General features: G+C 35.2%; 1 protein-coding gene across 16 annotated transcripts in view; it reads right to left on the bottom strand.

The window, feature by feature from the left end:
* The window catches only part of PPFIA2 (PTPRF interacting protein alpha 2), a 348861-nt gene that overhangs the window by 32182 nt on the left and 303708 nt on the right, over positions 1–12971 (bottom strand). For 14 of the 16 annotated variants that reach the window (XR_010830989.1, XM_066995740.1, XM_066995699.1 and 11 more), the window contains 4 exons: positions 12165–12194; positions 11145–11275; positions 10472–10626; positions 3905–3998 (listed from right to left, as the gene is read on the bottom strand). Coding sequence is in view for 15 of the 16 variants with exons in the window: in XM_066995740.1 (XP_066851841.1) it covers positions 3905–3998; positions 10472–10626; positions 11145–11275; positions 12165–12194 (410 nt within the window). In the remaining variant the exon portion in view is untranslated. The remainder of the gene's footprint in view (positions 1–3904; positions 3999–10471; positions 10627–11144; positions 11276–12164; positions 12195–12971) is intronic. The other 2 variants (XM_048061245.2, XM_066995725.1) reach the window with 1 other exon arrangement.

Here is a 12971-nt window from a genome sequence, read left to right as displayed (position 1 = left end):
TGAACAGCTGGGATAGCGTGTGTATACACAGCCACTGAGAAATGGTAGCTGGAGTTGCTAGCTACAAAATTCAGAATGAGAAACTAGTACCCGTTTATTTAACAGGGAGACTGATTAATCACTAGAAAAAAAAAAAAGCAAAGAGAGAGCACACATCAATAGAATAACACGCTAAATGCTCTAAATACCCCTAACATTCATTTTTATTTTCTTGGACTGCATGTTTGATTTACAAATAGTAAGGCTTAAAAAAAAAAAACGACAAAAAAAACTAGATCTATCATGTATTTCACCTCTGTGAGTAAACATTTATAGATGATTCAGGCAACCTAAGCTTATCTTTTCAGATGGCTTGAGGAACATGATGGGGTCTAATTTAAAAAAAATTATACACAGCTTCCTTAATTTCTCTTTGATGCCTTAGGAAAAACACTTGTTACAGATATATTTACTGTAATAACCAAATGTTGGATGAAAAGAGATTCTTGTTTGAGGTTTATAAATCTGACATATCATTGAGACAAAATGATAATTACATTTTAATGATGTCTAAGTAGTCAATTGAAACTGAAAGAAATTTAACATCTAAATAGCGTTTTCTAAGCAAGAAGCAGGAAAACTTTGAAATTTAGGTTAATGACACTATTATCACTGGAGAGAGACTTGGTCTCCAGAAATATCATATTCTCTCAAGAAACTCTTCAGAGTGAAATGTATTATTCAGGAATCTAGTCTACGCATATAAATTGTGCTAAAATAGTATAACAGTGCAGTGTGTTTATAACTCCAGGAGGCCAGAGCAGGGTCAATGCACGTGCTTGCTATTCGGGGAACAGGTAGCCAGGACACCTGGGGACCATTAGTACCTACTGGCTGCAACAGCTCACAGTTTGGAACGTTGTGCTTCTCCATCCCTAAGTTAGTGGGCATACTTGCTAAATTACTGATAGAGTTCAATGCATTCAAAAATGCAAAATTTGAAGTTTTTTTTTTTTAATTAAAGTGTTTTTTACCTATGAGGTTAATTCAACCAGAAGAAATACATTTTAATGGGAACAACTACCTTTTTTTTTTTTTTTTTTTTTTTAAACTAACTAGCTAATTCCAAATTCTGGTGAATTTTGCCTGAAGCTAATGAAAACTGTGAGAATGTTCTGGTCAGAGTGATGAGTCCCACCTTTGGTTTCACATCAAGGGGAGATCCCTGGCTTTCCTACATCAGAAGTATGGGTTTTACCACTGAACTGAAAGAGAAGTTCACTGAGCTGTTAACACCAGTTCAATATGTAGTATTATTCCCGTTTTATAAAAAAACAGAATTGGCTCTGGGAACACTGATTTTTTTCCTCTAAGTGACAAAACCAGCATAAGTAAAGCTCTCCCAGACCTGAAATCTAATACAAAGGAATGCTTCCTGCTTTATCCTGTCTTTTAACTATTCTTGTGGTAAGCCTAGTTCCCTTGGGATTTTGTGTCCTAATCAAAATTAGCCAAAGAAATCCTTAGAAGGTGAGGTGCTCTGCTCATTCTGTTGCAGTGAGACTGGGATCATTGCCTCTGTGGGGTTTGTAGGTCCTATTTAGCAATATGAACTAGTTAAACACCTGAAATTGAATCTTACTGCTACATCATGAGATAGCAAATTATTCTCAAACTCCTCATATTATCTTTTACAAAGACATCATATACATTACCATAATCCTTAATGTTACTTTCTCATTTGCATTACACAAATCAGTAATTTTATAGTTACTGTATGTTTCTGAAAGATACTTCTAGGGGTAGTTATGCATAACTAAGTGTTGGCAAAAGTGAACCAGACCTACTGAGACAAACTTGTCATTAAAATGACTTTCTGGACTGTTTCAACTGAATACTTTGCAAGGTAAGACATGCAAATACATGACTGCATTTTTTTTTACATGGAAATGTTAATTATCGTCTACCCTATTGATAACTCACATCCTAATGGCAGTCATAATTCAGTTGAATCCCATGTATCTCTCTAAAAAAATGTTAAATTTTTCCTGTACTACAGTTCCTCTACAACTATATATTCTACACATAAATTACCAACACATGGTAGTTATGATAGAAGTGTCTTAACATTTATCTGATAGTAAATTAAGAATAATCTTAAAATCAGTCATAAGGATACTGAAGTGAGAAGCTATGAACATATCTAAAGTAATGGGGAAAAAAAATCTTTGTAACATAGGTATATAATTTATACCTATTAGGGTCAGTAATAATACAGTTCAGACTGGATGAATAGTCACAAAGGAAAAGTTCCTTTCCTTCTAGCAGAGAGTATTTTGATTACACCTAATCCATAAAGAACCAAGGACAGACAGACACAGGAGAAAAAAGGAAAGACTTGAAAAGAAGACAGCATGGAAAAGTCTCATTATGTGAGATTAGACAAAAGTCTAATAACTGATTACCTATATACCTATTATTTCTAGACTGAAAACTTGGTAGGCACTGTCATATATGAAGTAGTGTGTGTCAAGTCTTATGGTATTTTATCCAGTTTAAATAACTATTAATATATGAAAAAGTGAACACATTTGTCCATTCGTCCCTTCAAAAATGGTGCTGTAGTACCTTCAGTCATCATAGCAGGAATATAAACAGGAATTACCAAAAAATAAAAAATAAAAATCACAGAAAAGTGAATAGTATTCTTTATGCTTACTAGAATTCAATAAAAAGGTGTAGTAATATACTCTATACTTACATATATTTCTAAATGAATAGTGAGTGATAACAGATGTATGGATAAGGAATCCAAAGACAAGACTCATCAACTGCAAAATCCCTGTCAGCTAGCACAATGACTGCTTCGCTATCTTTAATTGCTAAATTGAGGTTAATTTAAACTGAACACTTACATATGTACATTACACAAATATGCACACTTAAAGACGTATTTCATCAGTAGCTTGACATGAAAGTAGTGGTTAAAAATATTCTACATATAAATTCAAAGAAAAGCTGAAACATATCCCTTGCTTTTTTTGGATTAGAATTGCTAATTCTCTTGAAACTTTGCAAAGGAATATTAAAAGACAGAAAGACCTGAAAACACCAAACATTTTAAAAATTAGGCTTTCAAAATCAAATAATAGCGCTAAAGTTAGTGATTATGGATGAAACATAAACCTGTTTGTTTACTAAATGAATTTTCGATGTCATTTTAAAATACTATCTTTTTTTTTTTTTCCTCAGACACCCTCTAATTACACTGGAACTGTGATGCTGCCAAAAGGTTTCTTTTGTGTTCGTAGCTTTCTTTTGACAGTTCTCCTTAGCTCCTGGCAGCTGTTATGAGTCAGCATACTGGTTTTACAAGTAGGTGCACCAGAGTCAGCACTAAGTTATTATATGATTTAGGTGAACAACAAGCTAGGTTGCCGTTTGCTGACAAGCAAAAGAAAGTGAAGCTGCTAGGGTTTATGAGGAGCCTTTAACTTCTATAGACAGAAATAATAATTTGTTCAATGGATAACACAAACGATCTTTTCTCTGTTCTGAAAAATTCATGTAGTCAGTCACTAAAATGGTTCTTTCACTGCTTGCCTATTTTTTAAGAACTGTAGTTACCAAATGATAAAGAATTAATAACAATGTGAAACAGAAAATGCCTCTCTCTTACTGTTTTGCAAATGAAACAATATTATACAATTGACAAAATTACAATATTTTTCCTATATTTTATATGCAGCTTTAAAAACATTTACTCTGGGAAAAAAAAAACCACAAAAACCAACACACACAGTAAGTGATAAACAGTCATAGCAGATGGTCCTGCCTCTCATTATACATCTGCATAAAAACAACACAAAAACTGACATTAGATTCAAGTATGAGCCAATACAAGAAACTTAAAGGTGGTACTCACTTTTTCTTTAGTCTTCGGTCTTTTTCTGCTTGGGTTCCAAGTTTGCCCAATCCCAGAGATTCTTGTGCTGCTGCTTCTGTTTCCATATAGCCTCCTGTGTTGAAAATGGAAAAAGAAAAAAACAAAAAAAACCAAAACAACAAAAAACCAACATATTTTCCTACATCTCTTTCCCAGTTGTTCTCTCAATCCTTCAATACCCATTCTGACCGTCCCCTCATCATCTATGTTTGCTTACTTAATTCATGGCATCTAGTGTTTGTGGAGAACATCTAATGCTTGCAAGTGTTTGCTACATGGAAAAAAGTAGAAAGAAAATTTGCTTCCTCCTCATGTTCAGCAGAAATGTATGAAAAGGGCACCCTGGTCTTCTCCTTTGCCTGTTTGACTCCTAAGTATCAGTCTCATGGTCCTGAGTGAGCAATGCCTTCACCATTTTTTGATCTTAGTTGGGAAACATGCAAATGAAAGTACCTTCTCAAGAACTGTATGATTATTACAGACATAATATAGCATCAGTTAATGTCATCATGCTAAAGTCTTTGTTTTGCCCTCACAGAGAGTCTTACAGTCTTTGATGTCATTATCCTTCCAAACTCCTAAACCAGAGACAACACAAGGAATTTGTCAGAAGTAGAAAGCCTCATGGGTCTCCTTGGAGAAGGCCCCTAGACACCTAATTGCTGTTGTGTCAGGGGAACTTGAAGAACTTGATTCAAGTCACAAGGAAAGCCTGCAATAAGCAAGGACACCTGGAGCAAACTATAATCATATTATAAACTGTGGACAAAATTGGTATTGTTAATCCATACTGATCAAAATTGTGTCTGTTAATGTGACTTTTCTGGTGCAGAAGCTGAAAGGTACTCTGACTTTTTTTTTTTTTTTTTTTTTAATTGCTGCTTGGATTCAAGGTAGAAGTGAGCTGCTCATGAAGTTGCCAGCACAGTCTCCCAACTCTGGCTCTAAGCAGCCCTCACACCTGCACATGTATCTGCACAGACACAGTGGCTGCAGCACTTCTTTGAAAGCTGCTTTCTGCTGTACTCCTGTTCATGAGGTGTATAAGTGGCATAGAAAGACAACATTACAGGAAATGCTGATGCTTTTCTCCATTTGTCAGTGGCAAATTCTTATTTTTCAACTAATGGATAGTAAACAATTGTGGAGTGGACACCGGGATAATTAGGACAGCACAATATAAAATAAAAGATTTCTATTCTGATTCAGCGATTTTAACCATAAAATGAAGTGTAAATGGTATCTAGCAAAATATCATCACAGGCTTTTGCAAATCACATTTACATGCAATTCAACCAAGTGGGAACAAAACCAACTGCAGTATCATTTTATGACGTTAAATTATAAAAACCCATTTTCAAGCAGCACTTTCAAAGCAGGTGTAGTTCTACCTCTACCACTGGCTAGACAGAATTTTTCTTCAATAAAGAGGGCACTAATTTTCCACATCTCATGATGAGAATGATGCCTCCAATCACAAACACAAAAAACATAACTGTATACTTTGCTTATTCTCATCTGCTTTTCAAAGTCTTACAAAATATCTCATCAAATGTTTCTTGCTGACTCTGGAGTAAACTTATAATTTTTACAAACTGCTGTACATATATAACACCTGTTATACATAAACTGCTGTAATATATCACACCTTCCTGAGAGAGCAGCTCACCAGATGTTAGGTGTAGATGGTATGATGGCAGTGCAATGGGGGATTACAATCATAGAATCATTCAGGTTTGGAAAAGACCTCTAAGATCATCTAGTCCAAACCTTTAAGCTAGTACTAAAGTCCAGCACTAAACCATGCTACTAAGTTCTACATCTAAACATTTCTTGAAGATCCAGGGATGGTGACTCAACCATTGCCCTGGGCAGCCTGTTCCAATGCTGCACAACCCTTTCAGTGAAGAAATTTCTCCTAATGTTCAACCTAAACCTCCCCTGGCACAACTTGAGGCCATTTCCCCTCATCTTATCACTTGGAATCAAAATAAAGAGCAGCACCTCTACATCAACAAGATTAAACAGACAACCGGCACTTCAGAAACACCTCAGTGACTGTAACCAGATTTCTGGTTTTGATTCCAACAGTTTTCTTTTTCAACCTTATCACAGTGAAATGATATAAATGTAACTCATGTCTCTTCTGCATGACAGAAGGAAAACAAAAAACAAAAAACAAAAAAAACTCCTAAAGTGAACTGCAATAGCTCATAACTATCAATCAAATTGCTAACACAGGCTTTCTATTGATTGATTGATTGAAGGTCCCCATCTGGTCTCAGTTTACTGTTTGAGTTATAAATCTAGTTCTTCCTCTATGGCTGTAGCATCTTAATGAAAGGCAAGATACGTAACATTCAATAGCTATCCATCTAGAATGCCATTCATCCTTGACAACCCCATTAGATCATCTTCTCATAAGGACTAAAGGATATGGGGTAATATTACTCAACAATAGACAGATTTGCTTACTTTCTGTTTTAGAAAGTTAATCCGGGCTTTTGACAGAGCTAGCAAAAATAACAAGGCAGTGATGCCGCAAATACTCTTTGTTCAAGGCTGATGTCCTATCAGCATCAGTGCTGCTATTACCACTTCACTTAAGGAACAAAGCCTGTAAAGTTCTAATGCTCAAGTATTTTCTTCAGAGAATTATAGTGCTACAGCTCCTACCTTCCTTTGGCAAAATAGCTAATGCAGGAGAATGGTCAATGACTTGATAGAGCTCTCTGTTCACATACTGATCAAGCTCAATGAGCCACTCTGAGGATGACTGTGACATTAAATGATCACTCTCACAGACTGGAAAGTATTCTCAGCATACTAGACTTTACCACACAACAAACACATCTGGGCCTTTGAATGATCAAGGGCACATTGTATTGGATATGGTCATTGTGCCTGTTTGTATCTCAGGCATGCAGATGACCATGGTTCTGAACAAACTGATCTCGATGATACACCATACAGATGAACTAGACCAGGAGAGACTAAAAATCCTTGTGATAGATTGTTTTAGGGACTAGAATATTTTAATTGTAAGATGAGGAGAATATGCAAATGTGTATTGTGGTATTCCTCAAGAGAGAGGAGTGGATAAATTTAAAATCAAACTGTCCTGGTTTCAGTTAGGACAGAGTTAATTTTCCTCCTAATAGCTGGTAGGGTGCTATGTTTTGGATTAGGATGAGAAGAGCGCTGATAACATGCTGATGTTTTAATTGTTGCAGAGCAGTGCTTACACCAAGCCAAGGACTTTTCGGCTTCTCGCTCTGTCCTGCCAGCGGGCAGGCTAGGGGTGCAGCAGGAGCTGGGAGGGGACAGACCCAGGACAGCTGACCCAAACTGGCCAAAGGGGTATTCCATACCATCTGACGTCATGCTAAACAATATATAGGGGTGGCTGGCCGGGGTGGGGGGCCGGCTGCTCGGGGATAGGCTGGGCATCGGTCAGCGGGTGGTGAGCAATTGCATTGTTCATCACTTGTTTCGTACACATTATTGTTAGTAGTGATATTATAATTATTATTTTTCCTGTCTTAATAAACTGTCTTTATCTCAACTCACCGGCTTCACTTTCCCATTTCTTTCCCCCATCCCAGAGAGGGAGGGGGGAGGGTGAGCGAACGGCTGTGTGGTGTTTAGCTGCCAACCGGGTTAAACCACAACACAAACAAATTCAGAAAATTAAATAAGAGACATTCCTTCCCCCTGTACATTCCTTTCCCCTTCCCCAGTTATTAACAGAAATCTTGAAGAATGTAGAAAACTGGAATCCTGATTCTAAGAAAGATATCCTAAGGCCTATACTTGCCTTTGAACAATGATACAATGATAAAAATAGCAAATTATGAAAATAATTATGAAAAAAATGGCAAGTTTAGCAGTGGAAAACTAAATTTTGAAGGTAATGTGGATCAAGGAAATCTTTTGGGTGACAGCCTGGCTCTTCTGAAGTTAATGAAACTTTGGAGGTTCCAATATTGCTTCTTAGATGAGAGTATATATTACACATGATTTTAGAGACATTATGGAACCAGCTACAGAAGTATTATTTGTACATGCAGTGTGTAATAATGTCATTGGGATCCTTAATATCCCATGCATTGCCATGAACTTTTAAATTGTTCCTTTAAGCGTAATTGTGTGCATGTGCAAATATGCACATAAGAAAACAAATTAATGTTTCTGAGGCTCAAAATCAGGTTTCTTGCCTCTGTACTACTTGGTGTTCTATTGAATAAAAGGTATTTTTCATACTCAAAAATATAAGAAGTCTGTATCTATATCAAATCAGAATAAGTTTAATTTAAGAAAAGAGTCAAATCATATTCATTTATTGATTTTGAATTAAAGAATTAGGTAATGAAAAACATATAAATATACTAACTGCAGTGCAATGATGATATGCCTTACTATTTAGGTTTCTGTGACATATTATTTTACTATGAATAGAGCTATTAATAGAGCTATTAATCTGTGCAGCTATTAATAGAGCTGCACAGATATTGAACCTATCATGGAATTGATTCAACTACCACCACTATTTTAATTTTTGTTTATTGTCTTTAAACAGTTACTGAATGGATACTGCCACACAATATTTTTTGTCTTATCTTAAAAATTAAGATGAGGAAAACTATTCTGTAATTCAGCTGCTCAACAATGTCTCTTAATTTCTTAAAATATTTTGTTCTTACTTTTTAGTTACTGTATTTTTTTTGTATATGCTTGTAAATCTAATTTGCTTAATTAAAATCTGCATTGTACTGAAATCTTTGCGATTGAGCTAAAGGATGGTTGTCACAAAAAATTCATTTAATTGCAAATCTTCACTAATAGCTAATAGTGTAATTTCACGAACTGGTGTTGGGAATTACAAACAGGCTTTATCCAATTATGCATATGGCTTATTAATCATGTTGGCTATTATAAGAAATTAATCTATTGCCAGATTATATTGCTCCTGAGGCAATCTTTAAAGGTGTTATTTTATTTTTGTTCATATCGCAAGGAATTGCAGGGAAGACCAGCATATTTATTACATCTTTGTCCTCTGTGTTCCTGAGTTACTGTGAAATCACAGATTATTATACATAATCCATCAGTATTAATAAAATTGGTTTTATGGAATGTAAATTTGAATTAATACCACAGACTAAAGTTATAAAATTCTCCATTAGTGCAGATGGCGACATGCAGGTTTATTTGAGAGATCCATTTAATGGGATCCTGAAATACATTAAACTATGAAGATGATTGAATAAATCAGTTTTATTCTTACTGTAGTGAGGAAAAAAAGGAATTTAAATCAAGATTAAAAATTATTATTATTTTTTAAAGAAAATATAAATAGGAAAAAGGTTGGGGTGTAAATGGAGAATGCTCAGTCCTTTGATTTTACTCTGATATTTTGATCCTAATATTGCATAATTTTATGTTGTAGGATTTTAGTAATGGGTTTGTTAGTTGTTTAAGTTGTGATTAGCATTCATTAATATCATATGTCAATATGAATTTAGGTGGTATTATTATTTTTATATTTAAATTTATTATTTCAAGCCTATGTATCACTTAAGCATTTACACTTACTGCAAACCTTTAAAATTTTTTGTAGGTGTTATGTTGTCACCATGCCAGTAAAAATTTAGTGCCTCACAAAGCTGTACTCTGAAATCTTTGTGACTAGGAAAGAGGTATTATTTCTATTTTATTTTACTAAATTTATGCCTGTGTGGCATGCACCTGTATGCTAATCTTAATCTAGCTAAATCAGATAGCCTAGCAATAGAGACTGCAGCTAAAGATGTACCAATCTGGGTACATAAACTATGAGCCTGTGCCTTAACTGTGACTTAACTTTCCATTACTTTTGCTACCTAAATGAGGTTAAATACTTGTTAAATAAAGTTGAGGCATAATTGTTTTTTGCATTTGCCGTGGACATACCTCATGGAGCATCACAGAAGAAAAATTTTGCCAGGCATGAATTAGACAAAGATCTTGGCTAGGGAAAAGGGCAAAAGAAATAGGAGGAAAACAAAGTGTTGCCATAGGCAGCATAGCTAATTGCAAAAGTACAGTGAGGACAGCGGTGAAAGGCACTAGGAGACATCTATTGACACACTGCAGTGAGAAAGGCAACTACACCTGCAAGGATCTTCCATATCACATTCTTATACCCCTTAGAGTGGAGTGTATACTTAATTCTCTCTTATCTCCTCTTTATTTTGATTATTTGAGAATACTCAGTTAGCATTTTTAACCTAATTCAAGAAAGTAGTGAAGCAGCAGGCTCAGTGAAGAGGGTAGTAGTTTGTAATTTGAGCTAGTAATTTGTGTCAGAAGTCTGCTTTCATTTGTGTTATAGTCATAGCAAACTCCTGACGTATAATTAATGATAACAATGGAGTCTAATGGGAAGGTTCTGCCAGAGTAAAGAGAACAAAAAGCAAATCGGAAAACTGAAAAGAAGCAAAAAAAATAGAAATGGAAAAATGACTGTGAAGTGGTGACCTTGACTTGGTACCACAAATTTCTTACTCAGCTGTCCAAGTCGAGCCTTCTCTTTTTTACCAAACAAGCGTCCTATTGAGGACTTGATTCCTTTCTTCTTGGGAGCTTTGTGCAGGGAGTCCTGACTGCTATTGACACTGCCAAGACCAATGCTTTCCGGCTCCAATGAAGCAGACAAACTACTATGAATGATAATAAAGAAATAGAACAGATAACAAGTTATTATTATTATTATTTAATTTTATTTTCTTCTGAGCAGCTCTGCAAACAAATGAATTGGTTATAATTTCGTAATAATCTTCCCACAAATGAAACAATTAATCACATCTTGCTCCTTAAGTGATCTAGCAATATGCAGAGCAATATGAGACTGGAAATAAATATTTTTAATTTGTTAAGAACCATTGATGACAATTACAGGATATTCCTGATATTTGTCTTTCTAGGATTTGCAGGATCACTACTTCTAGTAGTGATCAAAACTACACCTTAAAACAGAAATATACAGTATGTGTTTTAGCACTGACAAATATTATCAAGATCACATAAGAGACAAAGGTAAAGGTTTCTTTCATGGTACAGAAAACAACTACCAAGAAGAAACATGAAGAAATAAGGGCATTTTAGAGTAAACAACATGATCTGAAGAGAGTAATATGTGGTAAAAGTGAAGTACTGATTCATGGTATGGACATCTTACCTTCTGGCATCATTGTGGTACGAAGAAGGAAGGGTATGTGTCATTCTAATAGCTCTGGGTGTTGGAGGAGGAGAAGTTTCACATTTGATTGTGGCTTTATCTTCACGCCCATCTTCTTCAACTACTGCAATCTGGGGGATAGATACTACATTGAGAGCCAAATGGCTTTTCATGATTTTTTCAACATACATTTCACAAATTTGTCAACTGAACTGAAGCATGTTTGGATTCAAGGGCAGTTTTTTTTGAGCAAATTGTAAGGATTCTTATTGTTTAAAAAGACCACTGGGAAATAATAAAATTGCCTAAACATGGCAGCTTGAAATACATATTTGAAAGGACAGAGAGTACATTTGGAGACAAAATTAATTTCTTTTATCCCAAATGGGTTGATCCAGTAAAGGTCTAAACATGAAAATAACCTTATGCATGAGCAGGCCTCTTTCATTAAGCAGGATTATTCATGTAAACAAAATTCTCAGGGAAGTAAGGGAGAAGGTAAATACATAAACAAGACTACTCCCTCTGCAGTTTGTTAAGTGAATGGTCAAAGCACTTGAAAATAAGCATGAAAAAAGGAGTTTTGTCACAACAAATACTAATTTAATTTGAATACTGTCTCCTCTCATGTAAAGATAATTACCATATTCAGCTCCAATTTTGCAAATACCTTTATATTGCTCCACAAGATTTCAAGCAATCTGACTTTGGTTCCGCCAGCAGTAAAAATGGCCAAAATACATTTGAAGGTAATTCTTTTGTGCCCACACTTTGCTTTTAACTGTATCTCCTTTAAGTGTGTGCTGTAGAGGCTCCTGCAAAGTATCACTAGTGGGCTTTGATCCTTGGAGTAGCAGTGACCCCTGCAAGCCTTTTGAGGTAGTCTTAAAATGACTATGTTCAGGTATTGAATGAAAAGTAGTGAAAGGGGTGCAGCACATGGGAAGGACCCGCTTATTTAAATGGCAGAGGAATATGGCAAAAGCACTCTCCCAAGCTTTTAAAAAGCCAGTATCATACCTTTCTCCGATGTTTCCTTAGATCGCTTGGCTTAAATTGGTAACAAAAGCAGCAACAACAAAAAAGAATGATTAATAAATCTTATTTGAGCATAACAATGCAACACACTTTTTCTTCTGACATTCAGAATCATGAAATAGATATTTCATTAATTTAAGACTACCCATACTATATACTGATTATAAATGTGGTGTCATAACATAAGATAACCCTTTACAAATACACCATCTGTGAAAGCAGTTATTTTTTCCAAAGTTACAATCCCATTTCTTTTCATAAATTTAGCAAAGAATAGGATACTCCAAATTTATGATAGCAGTTTTTAATTTTGGATTTTTCATATAAAACCTTACACTAACCCCATCCCCCAAAACATACATACATACATATATATATATAACATATTTGCAGTTTTTTATAATATTACAAATTAATCAATGATTCACCGAGGATACACACAAAATATCATCAAATACCACATCAGAAAAGTGGTATTTCTTTCCAGTTACCCTGTCTTAATGAGCTTGGCACCTTTAGTCAATGAATACAAATTCATCTGTCTTCTGTACTGCAGCATTATTTGGCGGTAGAAGTCTGATAGAATGTGCTTTGTTCAACCCCTTTTCATTTTTATTTTTTGGTGGATGTCTCATTCATACAAACAGAGCTGAAGAAATTGCAGAATGTTTGGTTGCATAGACCTGAGATGTGGAAAATCCTGTGATACTGCTTCTCCAGCAGTATCCCTATGGGTCCCTATGGGACCATTTGGTAACTTGGGCTCTAGAGACCAGACTATTACTTAAC

Source organism: Anser cygnoides, chromosome 1 (genome assembly GCF_040182565.1).
Source record: "Anser cygnoides isolate HZ-2024a breed goose chromosome 1, Taihu_goose_T2T_genome, whole genome shotgun sequence".
Classification (NCBI taxonomy): Eukaryota; Metazoa; Chordata; class Aves; order Anseriformes; family Anatidae; genus Anser; species Anser cygnoides.
The sequence above is the reverse complement of the archived record's forward strand: the minus strand, read 5'-3'. Positions and strand labels throughout refer to the sequence as shown.